At 46.7% G+C, this 18,048-nt stretch overlaps 5 protein-coding genes and 2 long non-coding RNA genes across 20 annotated transcripts; 1 reads left to right on the forward strand and 6 right to left on the reverse strand.

Moving 5' to 3' along the window:
* Positions 1-24: 24 nt before the first annotated feature.
* On the reverse strand, positions 25-1,772 carry LOC136194395 (uncharacterized). The gene is made up of 3 exons (XM_065983493.1): positions 1,180-1,772; positions 559-1,123; positions 25-494 (listed from the first exon to the last, which is right to left on the reverse strand). The coding sequence occupies exons 1-3, from the start codon at positions 1,747-1,749 to the stop codon at positions 145-147; spliced, it is 1,485 nt and encodes a 494-aa protein (XP_065839565.1). The 5' UTR covers positions 1,750-1,772; the 3' UTR covers positions 25-144.
* A 1,339-nt stretch (positions 1,773-3,111) lies between these two features.
* LOC136194570 (uncharacterized) lies at positions 3,112-7,303 on the reverse strand. 9 transcript variants are annotated; one of them, XM_065983745.1, is made up of 8 exons: positions 5,952-7,291; positions 5,821-5,904; positions 5,639-5,773; positions 5,487-5,588; positions 5,330-5,434; positions 5,213-5,278; positions 4,485-5,139; positions 3,112-4,429 (listed from the first exon to the last, which is right to left on the reverse strand). In XM_065983745.1, the coding sequence occupies exons 7-8, from the start codon at positions 5,052-5,054 to the stop codon at positions 3,236-3,238; spliced, it is 1,764 nt and encodes a 587-aa protein (XP_065839817.1). In that variant the 5' UTR covers positions 5,055-5,139; positions 5,213-5,278; positions 5,330-5,434; positions 5,487-5,588; positions 5,639-5,773; positions 5,821-5,904; positions 5,952-7,291; the 3' UTR covers positions 3,112-3,235. The 9 variants fall into 9 exon arrangements, with proteins under 9 accessions (XP_065839817.1, XP_065839821.1, XP_065839818.1 ...); XM_065983749.1 differs by lacking the exon at positions 5,821-5,904 and having other exon boundaries at positions 7,210-7,303; XM_065983746.1 differs by having other exon boundaries at positions 5,639-7,157; positions 7,210-7,299.
* A 324-nt stretch (positions 7,304-7,627) lies between these two features.
* LOC136194576 (uncharacterized) lies at positions 7,628-9,374 on the reverse strand. 6 transcript variants are annotated; one of them, XM_065983758.1, is made up of 5 exons: positions 9,327-9,374; positions 8,781-8,857; positions 8,419-8,730; positions 8,002-8,361; positions 7,628-7,937 (listed from the first exon to the last, which is right to left on the reverse strand). In XM_065983758.1, exons 2-5 carry the CDS (start codon positions 8,842-8,844, stop codon positions 7,705-7,707), a joined length of 969 nt encoding a protein of 322 aa, XP_065839830.1. In that variant the 5' UTR covers positions 8,845-8,857; positions 9,327-9,374; the 3' UTR covers positions 7,628-7,704. The 6 variants fall into 6 exon arrangements, with proteins under 6 accessions (XP_065839830.1, XP_065839828.1, XP_065839832.1 ...); XM_065983756.1 differs by having other exon boundaries at positions 8,781-8,885; XM_065983760.1 differs by having other exon boundaries at positions 8,781-8,885; positions 9,315-9,348.
* A 137-nt stretch (positions 9,375-9,511) lies between these two features.
* LOC136194577 (uncharacterized) lies at positions 9,512-11,342 on the reverse strand. The gene is made up of 3 exons (XM_065983762.1): positions 10,754-11,342; positions 10,127-10,692; positions 9,512-10,063 (listed from the first exon to the last, which is right to left on the reverse strand). Exons 2-3 carry the CDS (start codon positions 10,272-10,274, stop codon positions 9,711-9,713), a joined length of 501 nt encoding a protein of 166 aa, XP_065839834.1. The 5' UTR covers positions 10,275-10,692; positions 10,754-11,342; the 3' UTR covers positions 9,512-9,710.
* A 1,681-nt stretch (positions 11,343-13,023) lies between these two features.
* Positions 13,024-14,525, reverse strand: LOC136194400 (uncharacterized). Its single transcript, XR_010671636.1, has 3 exons — positions 13,945-14,525; positions 13,305-13,886; positions 13,024-13,237 (listed from the first exon to the last, which is right to left on the reverse strand). It is a non-coding gene; the product is annotated as an uncharacterized lncRNA (long non-coding RNA).
* Positions 14,526-14,635: 110 nt separating this feature from the next.
* Positions 14,636-16,334, forward strand: LOC136194563 (uncharacterized). The gene is made up of 7 exons (XM_065983733.1): positions 14,636-14,689; positions 14,754-14,857; positions 14,909-15,277; positions 15,356-15,726; positions 15,782-15,933; positions 15,994-16,123; positions 16,174-16,334. Exons 3-7 carry the CDS (start codon positions 15,264-15,266, stop codon positions 16,284-16,286), a joined length of 780 nt encoding a protein of 259 aa, XP_065839805.1. The 5' UTR covers positions 14,636-14,689; positions 14,754-14,857; positions 14,909-15,263; the 3' UTR covers positions 16,287-16,334.
* Positions 16,335-16,832: 498 nt separating this feature from the next.
* On the reverse strand, positions 16,833-17,489 carry LOC136194473 (uncharacterized). The gene is made up of 4 exons (XR_010671643.1): positions 17,418-17,489; positions 17,312-17,369; positions 17,207-17,261; positions 16,833-17,158 (listed from the first exon to the last, which is right to left on the reverse strand). It is a non-coding gene; the product is annotated as an uncharacterized lncRNA (long non-coding RNA).
* Positions 17,490-18,048: the final 559 nt, after the last annotated feature.

Raw genomic sequence — 18,048 nt, forward strand, 5'->3', positions numbered from 1 at the left:
GGAGGAACGCGTCTCACACCGGTAATCAGTAAGTAGCAGCTGAGTGGAATATCAAAAACACAGCCAAAGTGCAAACATCGAAAAATCTAAAATTTCAGAAATGTGATGCTGTTCAACGCTTGATGCGTCACGCCAGTGAACCGTTTACTTGGGCATCAGCGGTTCGATTTCCTTGTACTTTTTAGCAATGGCAGGTCGTTCTACGCCGTTCAGTGCACACGCCTTCAATAGGTCACCAACAGTAGGCGTAGTTTTTGCTGCCATTGTCCAGCTCCGAATCACATCATTCAAATTCACTTCCGAGGATTTGTGGTTAATATCCGTTGTGCTCACTCCCAATGTATCGGCAATTTGCTCCCACCGGTCATTGGCCACTTTGCTAACAGCCAGCGTCACGTGCTTATCCACTTCCTTCTCGACGGAAGGAAGACCGTCATCTGTTTCTGGCATCGCTACAAAAGCGCCCGTTGCTGTACCATTTGTGGCCGACGATTCTAAATAAAGACAAACTCTTGAGTTTGGCAAAGTTAGACGTTTTTTGCGTTCTACTGTACGTACTTCTAATTGAAAAGAGGAAATCTCGGCCTTTGAACAAGTGAAATACAACGGCCATCGCGGAGGCGGCGCAATACGGCTGATAGTAATCCATTTTAGACCGAGACGTCCCGAGATCAGAGACACCTTTGGCAAAGAGGCGGTGAGCACGTGGCAGATTTTCTTGTGCGCTATACAAAAACGAATAGCCCTCCATCTCGTATCCGGCTAGCTTTCTTTGTGCCGTTTCTTTGCCAATCTTCTCGAATTCAATGTTTTCATTGACTGTGTCCCCAGAATAAACTTCAGCTGTACCAATGACAGGATTTGAGGGATCCTCCGGAAATTCATTTATTCCTCCGTCTGACTTCTCCTCAACATACTGTTCTCCTTTGGCAGTACGCTCAAGAGACATTTTAGGTCCAAAAGCGCCATTAGAAGTAACAAATCCCTCGCTTTCTAGCAGGATTCCGGTCACAATTTCTTTTAGAGTTGAATTCATTGCTTTTGTCCATTTCCATTCGGATTTCTCCTTCTTCATTTCGTCGTAGACGACACCGTATGTTGTCGCTTTGCCAGGCGGCGGTATCTAGACCGTAGGTAAGAAATGAAGCGCAAAAAAGACTAAGTCAGTGCCATGCATACCTTAGAGAGAATCAAATCGTGAAGATAGAGAGGTGACGGCGTCGACCTCATGTCGTCCGGGATGAATCTAACCCAATCGCACTCACTGCTGTTTGCCTCGGGAGCTACAATTCTCTTCAAACTCGGATCTATTTCGGTATAGATGGCGCTGGGAGAGAATGTTCCATCGGCGTATTCTTTTCCGGAAGCTCTCGTTATGCGAAACGGCACGAGAACGTCTCCGAGATTGATTCTCTTTTCGTACCCGGCGCACATTCCTACCATAACGATTACCGACGGTTTGAGCGTCGTCTGCGAGATGAGCACCACTCCTTGAGCGGACGATTCGCGCCCCATCTCTGTGGCGCACGCTAATGCGATTTTCGCTGGCCCGCGCGCTTTGCTTTCGAAAAAGTCGTCCCATTCGACGTAATGGATTACTACGGCGAAATCTTTTGTTATCGTATTGAGGCAGTCTCTCTTCTCCATCGCTTTTCCAGCCGCCTTTTGGATCACTTTTTTTGCGGCCTGTTGCTCAGGCGCAGTCACAGTGAGAACGAGCAAATCGACATTTCCTTCGAAAACGACCATTGTCCTTCTTTTTCCTGCTTATAAGCACGTGCACACCGCATACCGAAACCACAATAATCTAATTAGACGGGAACGGCTCTGTGTCCAGGATTATCCAACACAAAACAAAGACTGTGCACGATTCGCGATGTGGAACAAAACGTCTAGTCCCAGGGCCCTTCTAGAAGCCAAACTCACCAATCTGCTGCTGCTCTACAGCGGAGACTGCCTTTCCATCCGCGTTTGCTCTCCATCGTGGCGCATGGGCGTCCGCTTCCTTGCCCAACGTCCGTTGCGAGGTTTGAAGGTACGTTTGAAAGTGTATTGCCGTACTCGATCTGTTCGTACCAGTCTGCATGATGCAGACTTCACTGCATGATGCATCATTCATGCAGTATCTACATATATGCCTGGGGGCTCCTCGTGATCGACGCTGTAGTGTACACTTCCAGACGTTTCAATGCCACCCAACACGCAAAGGAGGTCTCAGTTGAGGCGCTAAAGATAATTTTAGCTTTTAGACGTAGTACCGAACATCACGGCATGGGACTTCCAACTCGGTAAGGCCGCAAACACAGTCACGTCGAAAGGGACAGTGGCTGTCCTCTATTTAATATGTGGTGGATAGACGTGAATTGCCTATTGACGAAAGATGGGAAAAGAAATTTTCTCCGATTCGTTTCGTAGCACTTTCACTGGATGGCAGAGATATTTAGCAGCAATGATTAGGAAGTCTGCTCGAGATGCTTCAAAGTAGGAATCTACTTCAGTGGACACAGTGCGAGTACATACGTCACCAAGAACCAGGCAGCCGCCTTTGTACTTTCAATCGTTAAAGAGCGTCCGGCTTCATTTTTTGAAAAATTCTGCAATTTTTGGGAGAAGTCAATGGAGTCATGAGATTGCTGGCAATCCTTCTTAGAGCAGATGGTACTAACGAAGAAAGCAGAGAAAGTTAATGTGTACCTCATGCTCAGCCTGAGGAAGCCGAACCTGAATCAAACCGCTCATCTTGTTGTGGTAACGCAGAGAAAGAGGAATCTTATCCTAGGGCCCTGGGGTAGAGCTAAGCCACCAAAGCGGAATCGAAATTGAGGTCCAAAGCTAAGCAAACAGCGACCAAATCAGCTTCAAGGACGCCGCGTTTTCCAAGAGCTAACTCAGCACCTAACTCAATATATAATCAGTGCTGTTTTCATTGCTGGAGCTTCCAAGTGGGAAGATACCAGATTGTAGGTATATCTTCTGTCTCTTAATGAGACAGTTGAAATCAAAGAGTAGCATCGCTCTCACATAGCTAGACTTAATTAATTATTAGAGACCTTCTTTTCTCTTCTTGTCTCGTGCTTGTACCTTAATTAAGGAACTTGAACGCAAAGATCGCATCTTTCACCGCGGTATTATTAGGTACCATCAGAGTCATAAAGAAAAACGTGGTTAAAGTAAATCAAAGGCTAAAATGTCAGCAAGGAGCTGTTGCTAATATATCACGCCGGTGAAATGTCTGCTAGAGTCTCAGCAATCTGATTTCCTTGTACTTTTGAGCAATGGAAAGTCGTCCTACGCCGTTCAGTTCACATGCTCTCAACAACTTACCAACGGTAGGTATTGTTTTTGCCGCCAGTATCCAGAGTTTAATCACTTCATGTAGTTTCGAAATCGCTGTGTCTTTGTTGATATTTATTGTCTGGACTTTTAAAGTATCTGCAATTTGCTGCCAGAAAACAAAGGCCGTGTGGCTGACAGCCAGTGCAACTTCATCGTTAACTGGAGTCTCGTCCGAAGGTAGACCGTCATCTTGCGCTGGCTTTTTTGTGCCTACTTCATCGCTAATTGGAGTCTCTTCCGAAAGTAGACTTTCGCCTGGTGTTAGAGCTTCTGGTGGTGCTGCGCTTGGTCTCGGTCTTGTCGGACCTGCTGAACATAATCCTGATGAAAAACATGCTTCTGTCATTAAACTTTTCACGATTTCATCGTAATTGTGAGCTATAGTACTTTCGCCTGGTGTTAGAGCTTCTGGTGGTGCTGCGCTTGGTCTCGGTCTTGTCGGACCTGCTGAACATAATACTGATGAAAAACATGCTTCTGTCATTAAACTTTTCACGATTTCATCGTAATTGTGAGCTATAGTGTCCCTACCTCGTTCGAAAAGGAAATCTCTACCTTTGAACAAGTGGCATACAACAGCCATTGCAGAGGCGGCGCAGTACGGTTGATAGTAATCCATTTTAGACTGAGGCGAGCCGAGATCGGAGACGCCTTTGGCAAAGAGACGGTGAGCACGTGGCAGGTTTTTTTCAGCGCTACACAGAAAGGAATAGCCCTCCATTTCGTATCCGGCAAATTTTCTGGGTCGCTCGTCTTCGCCTATTTTCTTGAAATTGATGTTTTCATTAGCAGTGTTGCCAGAATAAACTTCAGCTATGCAAATGGCCGGATTTGTAGGATTTTTCGGAAAGTCAGTCTGTCCTCCGACTGACTTCGCTTCGACGTACTGTTGTCCTTTGCTGGTACGCTCAAGAGACATTTTTTCTCCAAAAGCGTCATTAGAAGTTACAAAGCCTTCCGTTTCTAGCTGGATTTTGCAAACCACTTCTTTGAGAGTATGGATTGAAATTGCTTCTTTCGTCCATTCGGGTTTTTCCTTCTTTATTGCCCGGTAGACGGCACCAAATGATACTGTTTTGCCAGGTGGCGGTATCTAGACCGTAGGAAAAAATGGAGAGCAAATTAGAAGACGGAAGCCGGTGACGTACTTTAGAGAGAATGAAATCGTGAAGATAAACAGGCGACGGCGTCGACGTCATGTCGTCCGGAATGAATCTCCCCCAACTGCTCTTGCTACTGGTTGCCTCGGAAGTTAGAATTTTCTTCAGACTCAAATCTATTTCGGTGAACTTGGCGCTGGCAGCGAACGTTTTATCGGCGTATTCTTTTCCGGAAGCTCTCGTTATGCAAAACGGCACGAGAACGTCTCCGAGATTGACTCCCTTTTCGTACCCGGCGCATATTCCCACCATAACAATTACCGACGGTTTGAGCGTCGTCTGCGAGATGAGCACCACTCCTTGAGCGGACGATTCGAGCCCCATCTCTGAGGCGCACGCTAATGCGATTTTTGCGGGACCGCTCTCTTTGCTTTCGAAAAAGTCGTCCCATTCGACGTAATGGATTACAACGGCGAGTTCTTTTGTTATCGTATTGAGGCAGTCTCTTTTTTCCATCGCTTTGCCAGCCGCCTTTTGAATCACTTTTTTCGCGGCCTGTTGCTCAGGCGCAGTCACCGTAAGAACGAACAAGTCGACGTTTCCTTCGACAATGGCCATTGTCCTTCTTTTTCCTGCTCGTAAGCACGTGCGCAATGCATAATCTAATGAACTTCATTAGACGAGTAGGGCTCCTCATTGGTCGCTAGAGCAACGCAAATAATTACTATTTATTAAAAATAATTACGTACGGGAACTAAGTCAAAATGATGACGTACGTAATGCTGTCGAAGGAGAGCTCTTATTTCACCATCCAATGCCACCTCATAGGGCGCCTTTCCGTCCTGAAATTCACGTTTATAGATTCTCTTTAATTTGAAATGAAAACGCGTCACCTTGTCTTGACATGTGACGTCAACACCCTTCTCGATCAATAGATCAATAATTGACTTGTCTATCTTTGAATTATGTGCTGCCATATGCAATGCATTTCGTTTTCTCTAAAAAGATTTGAATAAAAAACAAATGAGGAATGAGAGAATTCTGGCTAACATTATTTCTGACAGAAACATCCGCTCCTAATTCAATTAGTTGCTGAATAACGACGAAAGAAGGATGTTCTTTACATGCGTACAATAAGGGTGTCCATCTCTCCTAAAAATAGAATTGACAAACGCAAATGCAAAATGTCGTAACAATGTGACCTGATCAACAGAATTAATATCAATGCCTTTCTCAATGACAAGACATCGAAGAACAATGACATTCATGTTACGTCCAGCTTCAAGCTCTTAAGCTGAACTTTCACGATCGACGTCCTCTTGAGGCATTGCTTCTTCCTATAGGAATAGAATTCGAATATATACTATATGAATAGAACTCGAACATATCGTTCGCCAGCGGAAGTTGCGGTGAACTTTCTGTGAAACGTGCGGTTAAACGTGCGGCGAACGTTTCTTGAACAGGCAGCCTAAGGCAAACGCTCGAAATCTACGTCTACTGCATGCTTTTGTATACCGACTATGAAACGTTTCCTATTGATTCTCGTTCTACAAGCGTTCGACGATGAAGGTCAGCTAATTCTGAACGCAGGAATGGGATCGATTGTTATGAAATACGCCGGCGGTACGACGGCAACGATGGATCAAGTCATAGCAAACTTGACGAGCTCACGCAATCGAACAATGACCTCCGGGAGAAACTTTCCCACGCCCAAAACGCAAGCCAAGTCCTCAACAATACGCTGCAGCGTTTCATCACTTGTCAAGCGACGAGCAAAGGCTACCACACGTCAACGGATGAGTGCGTGTCGCTCGATCGTACCCCAATGCTCTCGCGAAGGAGAAACTCTCGAATTCCACGGAGGCTTGAATCGCTACATTTGCTCGAGCTTTCTCCTCGACACAATCAATAACATAAAGACGAGTATAAATATGATGCTAGCAGGACCAACATCGACTATAGGAGACGTCTGTCACGAAAAAAAGTGTCCGGGTAAAAAAGTGTCCGGCCGGACACTTTTTTCAGGAAAAAAATGTCCGGGTCTGAAAAAAAGTGTCCGGAACAGATTGTCATGGAAAAATGTGTCAGGGTAAAATCGTGTCCGGCCGGACCATATTTCCTGTGAAATGTCGTCCGGCCGGACACTATTTGCGACAAACGGCGGACCTCTGACTGACATACAGGCCCGGTAATACCTTCTGCGAGCTCGAAGTAGGCTTCGCGATCCGGCGTTGCCAGTCCAGCGATTTCTGTTCCACCGCTGATGTCCACGCATCGGCGTCGTTTCCTTATATCGCCTGGAGAAGTGTCCGTCCGGACACCTTTTTCCAGAAAAAAACAGTCCGGCCGGACGCTCGGACGGATTTCTCCAGCCCCAAATGCGTCTGACGGCACGGACGACATCATACGAACACCGGCAGGTCCTTAGAAGGCCGGTCGCTTATAATACGCGTAGTAGCCAAGCTTAGAAAAACGGTTATCTGCTACCGGACGTTTTTTTTTAGACCCGGTCACTTTTTTTCAGGAAAAAGTGTCCGGCCGGACGGTTTTTTCTGGAAAAAGTTGTCCGGCCGGACACTTTTTTACCCGGACACATTTTTCCATGACACGTCTCGTCGTCGCCGGGACGAACGCGTCGGCCGCGAGCATTGAGCTGCGTCTATTGGATCTCCCAAAGCCCCAACGGCTCAAACCCCTATCGAGTCTACTGTGACATGTTCACTGATGGAGGAGGGAACAACTAGACCTAAAACTATCAATTTGCGATACCTACCTGCTCCTCCGTCGTCTTCAGACACCAAAACTTCTCGCTAGAGTGCAGGAAAGGCTGACATTTGCCTCGCAACGACAATGCCACAGAAAGAGTACGGGATTTCCCGAAGGTCCGGATATCGATATGCCACGCTCGATCCTCCGGCCTCCTCCAGGCTCCTCCTTGTGCACCTCTGTTCGCCCAGCAGCCCATTCTTGCGCTAGAAAGAGTTGAACGACTGCTTGCTTACGGCCTCAGACGTCCAGAGCGTCTCACTTTCTCGCAATAGACCCAGGCGCTGCCCGTCCTTCCGTTCTCTCACAACTCACCAAGCCGAATCGAACGCAGAGTATTCCAGAAGCAACTGCATTCGGGTACGAATCCAGCGGGAGTCGTCGCGATATCGGAAGCGAGGAAGACTTTCGGCAAATTCGCGAAGTAAGTAGATAAGAATAAGCGTTTCTGGACAAGCATTAATTCACTACACACACAGATATATGTCGATCGTCTCTGTCGTTAGTTTTTAGGTTGTTCGACAGTTGTCGTTTTGCGCAGGGGTTTTCCCTGGAGGGCTAGGTCGCGATGCCATTGAGGCCCTGTGACCGAATCATGCGTTCCTGTTTCCTGCACAGAGTACTTGGCACTGACGCGTTTTTTGCGCGCATAAAACAAGACGATGATACATATAATGACGAGAGCGACGGCACTTCCTGCCGTTGCTCCTGCTATGACGTTCACGCTCGCTGCGCCTGCTCCCCAAAAGAAAGGCTATCAATTGCTTTGATTTGCGTGCTAGAGCGCGAGTTGTCTTACCATTCGACTGTTCCTCAAGAGCAGGCGGTTTCATATTCGTGCCCAGAACGACCGTCACAGACGACTTGTTCTGGGCCGGGAGTAGAATTCCGTATCCGAGTAGAAAGCATTTGTAAACTCCCAAATCATTGGTCGAAAAGTTGTTGATGATCAGATACATCCCGTGCGTGTGATGGTACTTATGTGAGTTCGCTGGTAGTGGCAGCGTGTCTTTGTACCATTGGACTCGTATGTTTTTGTTTGAAATGGGGAGATTTTCTAACGATGTAATATTTGTCTGGGATGGGCACGAGAATTTGACCGTGACGTTTTCTGTGACGTCATTGACTATAACGGTCTTGGCGTCAGATATTAGTGGGACTATAGAGACATACTAGCTTTGAAATCGTGTCAACTGTTCTTGTGATGTTTGCTTACTTTCGATGCGAGGCGTTACCGGCTCGCTGTACACGGTATTGCCTTCTGGCGTGGTCACCGCACATTGGTACAAAGCGCTGTACGCGTCATACGTATTTTTACCAAGCACCGTTATTAGCTTCGATTCGCAGTTTGAACTGCGGCTGATATTGAATACGCCTTTAGAAGAACTTATCTTCTTTTGATTGATGACCCAGTCGATTGGGCATTGATGATCAGCCGGATATGTGCATTCTAATTGCGTTGAAATCTGTTGAGTGATACTGTTGTAGTGGCTTGGCGTAGAGGATTTTACGATCGGTCGAAGGCGTTCTGGACGTAAAATAATTAGGTAAATGAGTTTCTCCCACGTTTGCACCAACCTTGGAATGACCATGGCAGCAGGCAAACTGCGATTATCCAGAACAGATCGATACGCAACGTCATGTCGTCGTTTCACCTAGTGGACGTTCGTAGAGGTTTTGTCTCTACGAGGAGAAGTTAGGTTGAAGTTGATCTAGCTCTCTCCCACGTGCATGCAGCTAGTGGTCTAAAATACCGCTCACTCGCTCGACGCTTCGACAATGGCGTTTGTGAAAATGTTTGCGTTTCTCTACTGGATCACTTGCGTGTACGGTTAGTTCGGTTCGGTTCGGATCTGGTTCGGATTGTAATTGGGTCACGCGCGCGGTAGTGGGCTTAGGTCGGTTCGGATCCCTGCAGTTGGATCGGTTCTGATCCAATCGGTTCGGTTAGGCGCCTGTTTGCGTTTTAAAGAGAAAATCGCTCTGATCTGAAAGATGTAGAATTTGCTCCGGTAATGTTTGCTAGATTATTTTTTTATCGAGAAACTTTATTGCCGAGCTACCCTTAATTTAATGGTGCTCTCCCGGCCCGCGTCTCTAGCTGGCGTATACCGATTCGAGTACCTTTCCTGGATGAACTTTCAGGACCCCGAAGTTCTACCAGTGAACAGCAAAAACTGAATGAACGTTTGTGTCCGCGTCAACACGCTTACATGTAGAAACAGGCGGAGGAGGGAATTACGTCATTTCCCTAACAATTACCATAATGATTTTGACCGTTTCATAATTGTCTCGTGCTTGTGCAAACCTCAACGCAACAATCGTGTCTTCTTGTTTCTGCAGAAACCTCAACAAAGCTCTGATCGCGGCTCACAACGGTTAATTAATAAGGTACTAGCCAAATGAAAAAGCAAAATGCTGTCAGATTACAAATACTAGGTGAAGGCAACAAATCCCAGCGATACACATTTACTCAATGCCCGATCCGTCACGCCAGTCAAATGTCTATCAGGATATAATTGATTTGATTTGCTTGTACTTTGCAGCAATGGCAAGTCGGTCTACGCCGTTCAGTGAGCACGCTTTTAGCAGCTCACCGACGGTGGGCGTAGTTGTGGCCGCCAGTCTCCAGTTCTTAATCACGTGATATAAATTCACATCGGCTGTTCTGTAGTTGATATTTAGAGTGTTCACTTTCAATGTATTTGCAATTCCTTCCCAGAATTCGTCGGCCACTTTGCTGACAGCCAGCGCAACGTTATCGTCAACTTCAGTCTTGTCGGAAGGAAGACCATCATGTGGTGTTGGCTGGATTGTGTCTCCAGATGCAGGCTTTTCTGGTGGTGCTGGTACCGGCGCTTCTAAACAACGAAAAGTCAGAGTTTGACAAGTATAATATCGCACTCGTGCTCTACTGTATTTACTTGACTTAGGAAAGAAAAAATCTCGGCCTTTGAACAAGTGACATACAACAGCCATGGCGGAGGCGGCGCAGTACGGCTGATAGTAATCCATTTTAGACCGAGGTGTGCCGAGATCGGAGACGCCTTTGGCAAAGAGACGATGGGGCATGTGGCAGGTTTTCTTCTGCGCTATACAGAAATGAATAGCCCTCCATTTCGTATCCGGCCAGCTTTCTCAATCCAGTCTCTTCGCCGAGCCTCTTGAAATCAATGTTTTCATTGACTATGTCGCCGGAATAGACTTCATCTGTACGAATGACCGGATTTGAAGGATCTTCTGGAAAGTCAAGCAGTCCATCGCCTGACATTTTTTCATGATATTTCTCTCCTTTGCTAGTACGCTCAAGAGACATTTTCGCTCCAAAAGTGTCATTGGAAGTAACAAAGTCTTCCGTTTCTAGCAGGACTTCGCTCACCATTTCTCTCAGAGTAGGGATTGAAATCATTTCTTTTGGCCATTCAGGTTTTTCCTTCTTCATTTCGTCGTAGACGGCACCAAATGTTGTTGTTTTGCCAGGTGACGGTACCTAGGCCGAAAGATAGAAATGAATCAAGCGCAAAAAAAGAAGACCTAGCCCGTCTCTATACCTTAGAGAGAATGAAATCGTGAAGATAAACAGGTGACGGCGTCGACCTCATGTCGTCCGGGATAAATCTATCCCATTCGCACTTACTGCTGTTTGCCTCGGAAGCTACAATTCTTTGCAGACTTGAATCTATTTCGGCGTACTTGGCGCTGGTAGCGAACTTTCCGCCGGCGTATTCTTTTCCGGAGGCTCGCGTAATTCGAAACGGCACGAAAACGTCTCCGAGATTGATTTTCTCGTCGTACCCGGCGCACATTCCCACCATAACGATTACCGACGGTTCGAGCGTCGTCTGCGAGATGAGCACCAGTGACCACGCCTTGAGCGGACGATTCGCGCCCCATTTCTGTGGCGCACGCTAATGCGATTTTCGCGGGTCCGCGCTCTTTGCTTTCGAAAAAGCCGTCCCATTCGACGTAGTGGATTGTAACAGCAAATTTCTTTGTTCTCGTATCGAGACAGTCCTTTTGTTCCATCGCTTTGCCGGCCGCCTTTTCGATCACTTTTATTGCAGCCTGTTGTTCAGGCGACGTCACCGTGAGAACTAGCAAGTCGACGTTTCCTTCGAACACGACCATTGTCCGTCTTTCTGCGGCTCGTAATCACGTGCACAATGCATACCGAAACCAAAATCTAATTAGACGAGTAGGTTCCAGGATTCTACACTCCCATTGTGCACGACTCGCGATGTGGAACAGAAACTGCGAGCCCCAGGGCCCTTCTAGAAGCCAAAGTCACCAATCTGCTCTGCAGCTGAGGCTGCCTCCGCATCCAGCTATCATGTTTGCTCTCCATCGTCGGCGTCCGCTTCCTTGCCCAACGTCCGTTGCGAGGTTTGAAGGTACATATTAATTAATTGCTTTGCCGTACTCGATCCGTTCGTACCAGTCATGCAGACTGCATCATGGCATGCATGGGGGTCCGATCCTCGTGACGCTGTAGTAAGTGTAGACTTCCAGACGGTTCGATGCCACCCAACACGCAATTTAGGTCTCCGTTGAGACGTTAGAGATCATTTTTGCTTTTTAGGCGTATTGTCGAACACCGATTCACTAATTCCTGGGTCTCGATCGCGACCTGGGACTTTCAACTCGATGAGGCCGCAAACACAGTCTCGTCAAAAGGGACAGTGGCTGCCCTCTATTTATCATGTGGTGGATAGACGTGGATTGCCTATTGACGAAAGATGGGAAAGGAAATTTTCTCCAATTCGTTTCATAGCACTTTCACTGATGGCAGAGATATTTTGCAGCAATGATTGGGAAGTCATGCTCGAGATGCTTCAAAGTAGGAATCTACTTCAGTGGGCACAGTGTGAGTACATACGTCACCAAGAAGAAGATGCACACCAAGCAGCCGCCTTTGTACTTTCAATCGTTGAAGAGCGTCCAGCTCCAAGTTTTGAAAAATTCTGCGATTTTTTAGGAGAAGTCAATGGAGGCATGAGATTACTGGCAATCCTTCTTAGAGCAGATGGTACTGACGTAGAAAGCAGAGAAAGTGAAAGTGCACCCCATGCTCAGCCTAAGAAGGAATCAAAACCTGAATCAAAACCTAAATCAAGCAGCTCATCTCGTCGTGGCAAGATAAAGAAAGAGGAGGCTGATCCTAGAGGTAGAGCTAAGCCAACCAAAGCGGAATCAAAAGCGAGGTCCAAAGCTAAGCAAACAGCGACCAAATCAGCTTCCAAGACGCCGCGTTTCCCAAGAGCTAACTCAGCACCTAACTCAAATGTAATCAGTGCTGTTTGCATTGTTGGAGCTTCCAAGTGGGAAGATATCTGTTCACATCTTCTGTCTTCTAATGAGACAGCAGAAATCAAAGAGCAGCATCGCTCTCATATGGCTAGACTTAAGGCTTGTATAGAGATGTGGGCAAGAAAATCGAAAAAGAATCCGACAGTAAGAAGGCTATTAGATATTTGTGAAATTTTTGGCGTGAGTGAAAGAGTCGTCAAAGAAAAGTATCGAAGCTTGCCGAGCTAGTATCGCACCTCATTAGATTTTCATCACTTTTTATATTCCTTATGCCCCACTTTTCTATTGATTGTAGTGAACTAAACGTTGGTTACTTTGCAGTGACAGCAACACTCATAGTGAAGTTCATAAATATCATGAAAATTATAGGGCAGTACGGGACCTTGATGGTGCTCGATATGCTAAGAACTTCTGGCGTTGAAAACCGCCTAACGCTGTTCGTGGACGGAGAAACGGCTTTGTAATCTATACCCTGTGCGGGTTTTCCTGCATATCGAATCGTATCACCTCCCAACCAGTAAGTACACACACTAAAGCCTACAAACACGCAACAAGCAATTGCAACGCTTAAATAAATAACGAGAGCAAATATGATTGTGCCTACGACGGGATCGCGTGTCCTCACAGATGGCCTCACAGATTCTCTTAGTAGGCTCCGAGTGGGGCTGAAGCGCCCAATTTTGCTGTGTCTGCGGCGCCCATTGCTGTGTCTGCGGTGCCCGTCGATTCTGAACGACGAGAAAACGTAGAAATCCTGAGTTTGCCAAGTTTGTGCGCTCTATACTACCTATGTACCTGCAATTGAATTTGGAAAGAGGAAATCCCGACCTTTGAACAAGTGACATACAACGGCCATTGCGGAGGCGGCGCAGTACGGCTGATAGTAATCCATTTTAGACCGAGGTGTGCCGAGATCGGAAACGCCTTTGGCAAAGAGACGGTGAGCACGTGGCAGGTTTTCTTCTGCGCTTTTCAGAAACGCATAGCCCTCCATTTCGTATCCGGCCAGCTTTCTCTGTCCCGTCTCTTCGCCGAGCCTCTTGAAATTAATGTTTTCATCGACTATGTCGCCGGTATAGACTTCAGCTGTGCCAATGACCGGATTTGATGGATCTTCTGGGAACTTAGACAGTCCTCCCTTGGACTTCTTTTTGACGTACTCTTCTCGATCTAGATCTACTACGCTGAAGCGACATCTCTCGTCCAAAAAAATCGTCTTCGGAGGTAACGAACTTTTCGGTTTTCAGCATGATTTCGCTCACCATTTCTTCTAGAGTGTCGATTGAAATCATCTTATCTGTCCACTCTGGCTGGCTTTTCTTTCTTCATTTCGTCATAGACGGTGCCAAAGGTTGTTGCTTTGCCAGGCGGCGGTATCTGGACCATAGGTAAAAAATGAGGCGCAAAAACTATCAAATCTAGATCGGTGCCCTACCTTAGACAGAATGAAATCGTGAAGATAAATAGGCGAAGGCGTCGATCTCATGCCATCCGGGATGAATGAAACCCAATCGCACTTACTGCTGTTTGCCGCGGCAGCTACGATTCTCTTCAGACTCGAATCTATTTCGGCATAGATGGCGCTGGGATCAAACTTTGCATCGGCATATTCCTTTCCCGAAGCTCTCGTAATTCAAGACGGTACGAGAATGTCTCCGAGATTGATTCTCTCCTCGTTCCCGGCGCACATGCCCACCATGACCATTACCGAAGGGTTGAGCGTTGTCTCCGAGATGAACACCACTCCTTGAGCGGACGCTTCGCGCCCCATTTCTTCGGCGCACGCTAAGGCGATTCTCGCGGGCTCACGCTCTTTGCTTCCGAAAAAGTCGTCCCATTCTACGTAATGGATGACGACGGCGAATTGTTTTGTTATCCTTTTGAGACAGTCCTTCTGTTCCATTGCTTTGCCGGCTGCCTTTTCGATCACTCTTATTGCGGCCTGCTGTTCAGGCTTAGTCACCGTGAGAACGAGCAAGTCGCCGCTTCCTTCAAAAACCACCGTGTCTTTTCCTGCGGTTTATAATCACGTGGACGATGCATACTGAAACCACATTACCCTAATTGTGAATCCGTGCATTGTATAGGTAGAATTAAAATTTGTACTGGCACTCAAAACTAGGTAAGGCAGTCCGCTTTTTGTGAAGCTTCGGTATCACTACAATGCAGAACAAGAAATTGTAGGCAGAAAGGATTCATGATGAACAGCTGTATGATTGGCTCTGGCTCTCCAATGCCTCTTAGAAGCCGAACTACCTACGTTGCTGCTGCCGCACAAAGGAAGAATCTATTTCACGGACGGCATCAATATCCGTTTCGTCGATCTCTCCCATTTCATCGATTTCAAGGTTTTTCAGGTAATAGAACAGGTTTGGTGGTAACGCCAATACTATCTTTAGATACGTCGGAGATGCGTTCAGCCGTAACTGCTGCCTACTTTAGCTCAGAGCATCTATTTTATATCTATGCTCAGAGGGTGTTTTGGTGATCGTTTCTATAATAGTTTTGATTTCAACCTAGAAAGAACAGTAGTCACTTTTATGCACCAGAGAACCTTTCGGGAGTTATGAGCAAATTATTTTTTCTCGAAGCCGTGTTTTTTAGTAGGATGCTTTGCATTTGGTATGCTGTACCGTAGCTGCGGGGGTAGAACCTGTGTTCCGCGAACGCCGGCGGTTACGTATACATTAGAGCACGCTCTATCCGAATTGGAGGGTGTGCTCAGTCTAATGGGTCCGGATTGATGCCATCGCTATGAATTGCTTTCTGTAAGGATTTAGACATGTAATTGGTCATAGGGGGATGCCGAATTCGTGAAAGCTAACTATGGTACGTTTTTTACATAGAGCTTCAAGTTGCACAAGGGGAGTGTCTGACTTTCCTGTGGACGCAGAACGCAACTTGGAGTCGACCGCAGCTTGGATTGAGAAATCTGTTCTTTTGGGATCGGATGCTCCCGCTCTTCGCTCCGTTTTGAAGAACACGCAGGAATTTTTTCCAACTATTCTAGACTACATAGACGCAAAGCGTCGAAGGAGCAACAAACGGTGTCTTCTAAGCGCGGCCATTGAAGGCAAATGCAACGACGTCATAACGGTTCTCTTGGAATGCGGATTGGATTGCCTTCGTACTGACGGCCATTTTGAGAGTCCTTTCTTGTATGCAAACCGCATGAATATGCAGAGCGTTGTCCACCAAATGCAGAGCGCTGTCACAGGTATGGGCGTTTGTTGAAAAAAGTCTTGCACGAGCTTTACTTTGTAATCTGACAGCTATCGGCTCCGTAGATCAGATGAAAAGGCTAATTGAGCAACAGAGTCATGTAATGGATGAAGTCAGTGCTTTGAAGAAGGAGATAGACTGTCTGAATACAAGTCAGATTTCAAAGCACAAAAGGCGCACTAGCGGAAGTGATTTGCGTTCGGTGTGTCATATTGATGATGTTAGATGACACTGCTTGCGTGAGAGTGATTTTCTTACCTAGTTTGGCTCATGGCAGAGTTCAGGCGGAGACAGCGGCGTCACAGTCATGGGCAACCATAACGTTGTACACGTGTACGGAACGGAATTATCTGAAGACAGCAGTCGTGACGTCACGAGCAGGCCCAATCAAGGTACGCACCATTCGCTCCAAATAATTACTACTTGTGATTTATGCCTGCAGACCAACGCATGTCTTCGTCGACAGAACGCCCTCGACGAAGAAGCGCCTCCTCGTGCATGAAAAAGGAGCAAAAGGGCAGCACGAGGGAGTCTTATCTTGCCACAGATATGTAAAAAAATTAGTAGGTTTGCGGCAGTTTCCCTTCTCTATATAAAGATATAGACTACTTGAGTACCTACCGGTGTTTATCGCACCACTAGTATACACTACAAGAGAGCCAGAATAGTTTTAGGAACTTAACGTACAGCAGCTCTTGCAGAAATGTGAATTTAATGCAATCTGCGATTTCATGGAATATATCGTAATTCCGTCATTACAGCTTTTACCTGTTTTCTACCAAAACGTCCAAGACAGTCGATCCGTCGGTCTGCGCTAACTGTCAGATAATTGATGCCGAGTCTTGTGCATTCGCTGGAAACCGCTTCGGTTGTAGTAGGTAGACAGCACATAGCAAAAGATCATGGCCGTATGACACGTTGCAGGCAACGTGTCATACGGAGCGTTGCTTAATTCGTTGCATACGGTCTTGACACGCTACGTCACAACGAAAGCCCGCCCCTTATTAACCAATTACCTGTGCACGTGCAACGGGTAATTACCTGGAGCATGCCTCTGGAATCCACTTTAATTGGCATCACGCGAGCAGTTTAGCACAAAAATTATTTCTATATTTTTTATTATCCATAAATTACTATTTACAGTTCTAGCAGCTAAAAAAACCTAATTCCGGCCTGCTTCGTGCACTACAAAAAAACATAATACTATCATGCATTGTGTAAAAAATTCTATAAAAAAATCGTAAAAAAATAGTGAGAAAACAGGGATGCCATGTAAAAATTCTAATCTAACCTAAGCCTAAAATTAACAGTAGACTTACTTGGTTAGGAAAATAAAAACGCTAAAGAAGAGAAAAATTAGCCTTCCCCACCCTGCCCAGCTTACCGCCTAGAGCTCCACTCCTGACTCGAAATATGACTGGTACAGCCTAAAGAAGAAACGATTAGTATACTTTTGAACCCTCCCTTCCGGCGACCTTGCGTTTTGGGTCTTTTCTCGCCCCTTCGGTCGCGCGGAGTAACGAAACATGCCTAGGAAAGACGCTATTGAGAAACTGAGACAGGTCGTTTTCCTCCCTTACGCTCCCAGGCGAGTCCCAGCCAGTTGGCGACGGAGAACGCCGTCGCCAAAGTCGATCTCTGAGAAAGCTAGCCGCGTAATGTATCGATCGTCCGGCTTGTACTTACTTCGACACGTCGATTCGCCGAACTGACCGTCAGCGAGAGATCCCAACGACCGTTGTGCTTTGAATAGGGGTCTGCGCGCCCGTCACGTGACTCCAATGACCCAACCCAGGGCCGTATATAGAGACTCTGGCCCAACCTCTCGTCTTAATCTAGTTACGCGTACGGACACCACCTCTTTGACACGCTAAAGTCCCGGTCAGTCTGTGCAACGTTGCAAGCAACGTTGCACAGACTGATGATCTTTTGCTATGCATCATGATGGACAATCGCAAATATGTCACTAGCGTCTAACATGCAATACGCATCTGCTCCTACGTCACGCAAAGACACCGAAACTGCTCGATAGAGTGCAGGAAAGAGTCCGAAAGACCTGCATTTGCCGCACAACGACAAGCAGATGCAGAACAGTACGGGAACTACAGGAGGCCCAGCTAGGGGAAGCTAGGGGAGGGGTTCCTAAATCCCGGACAAACTGCACCGACCACAAACATCGTCGGTTTTTGTCGAGCAAGCTTGTTTCGACTTCCCTCTTTTTGGCCTCGCCTAACCGGCGGAGTCGGCGCTTTCGAATGCACCTAGCCTTGACCGCGTGCGTTGCTCTGACGATTTTTAGGAGCCCTTCGAATTCAAT

Source organism: Oscarella lobularis, chromosome 13, assembly GCF_947507565.1.
Source record: "Oscarella lobularis chromosome 13, ooOscLobu1.1, whole genome shotgun sequence".
NCBI lineage: Eukaryota > Metazoa > Porifera > Homoscleromorpha > Homosclerophorida > Oscarellidae > Oscarella > Oscarella lobularis.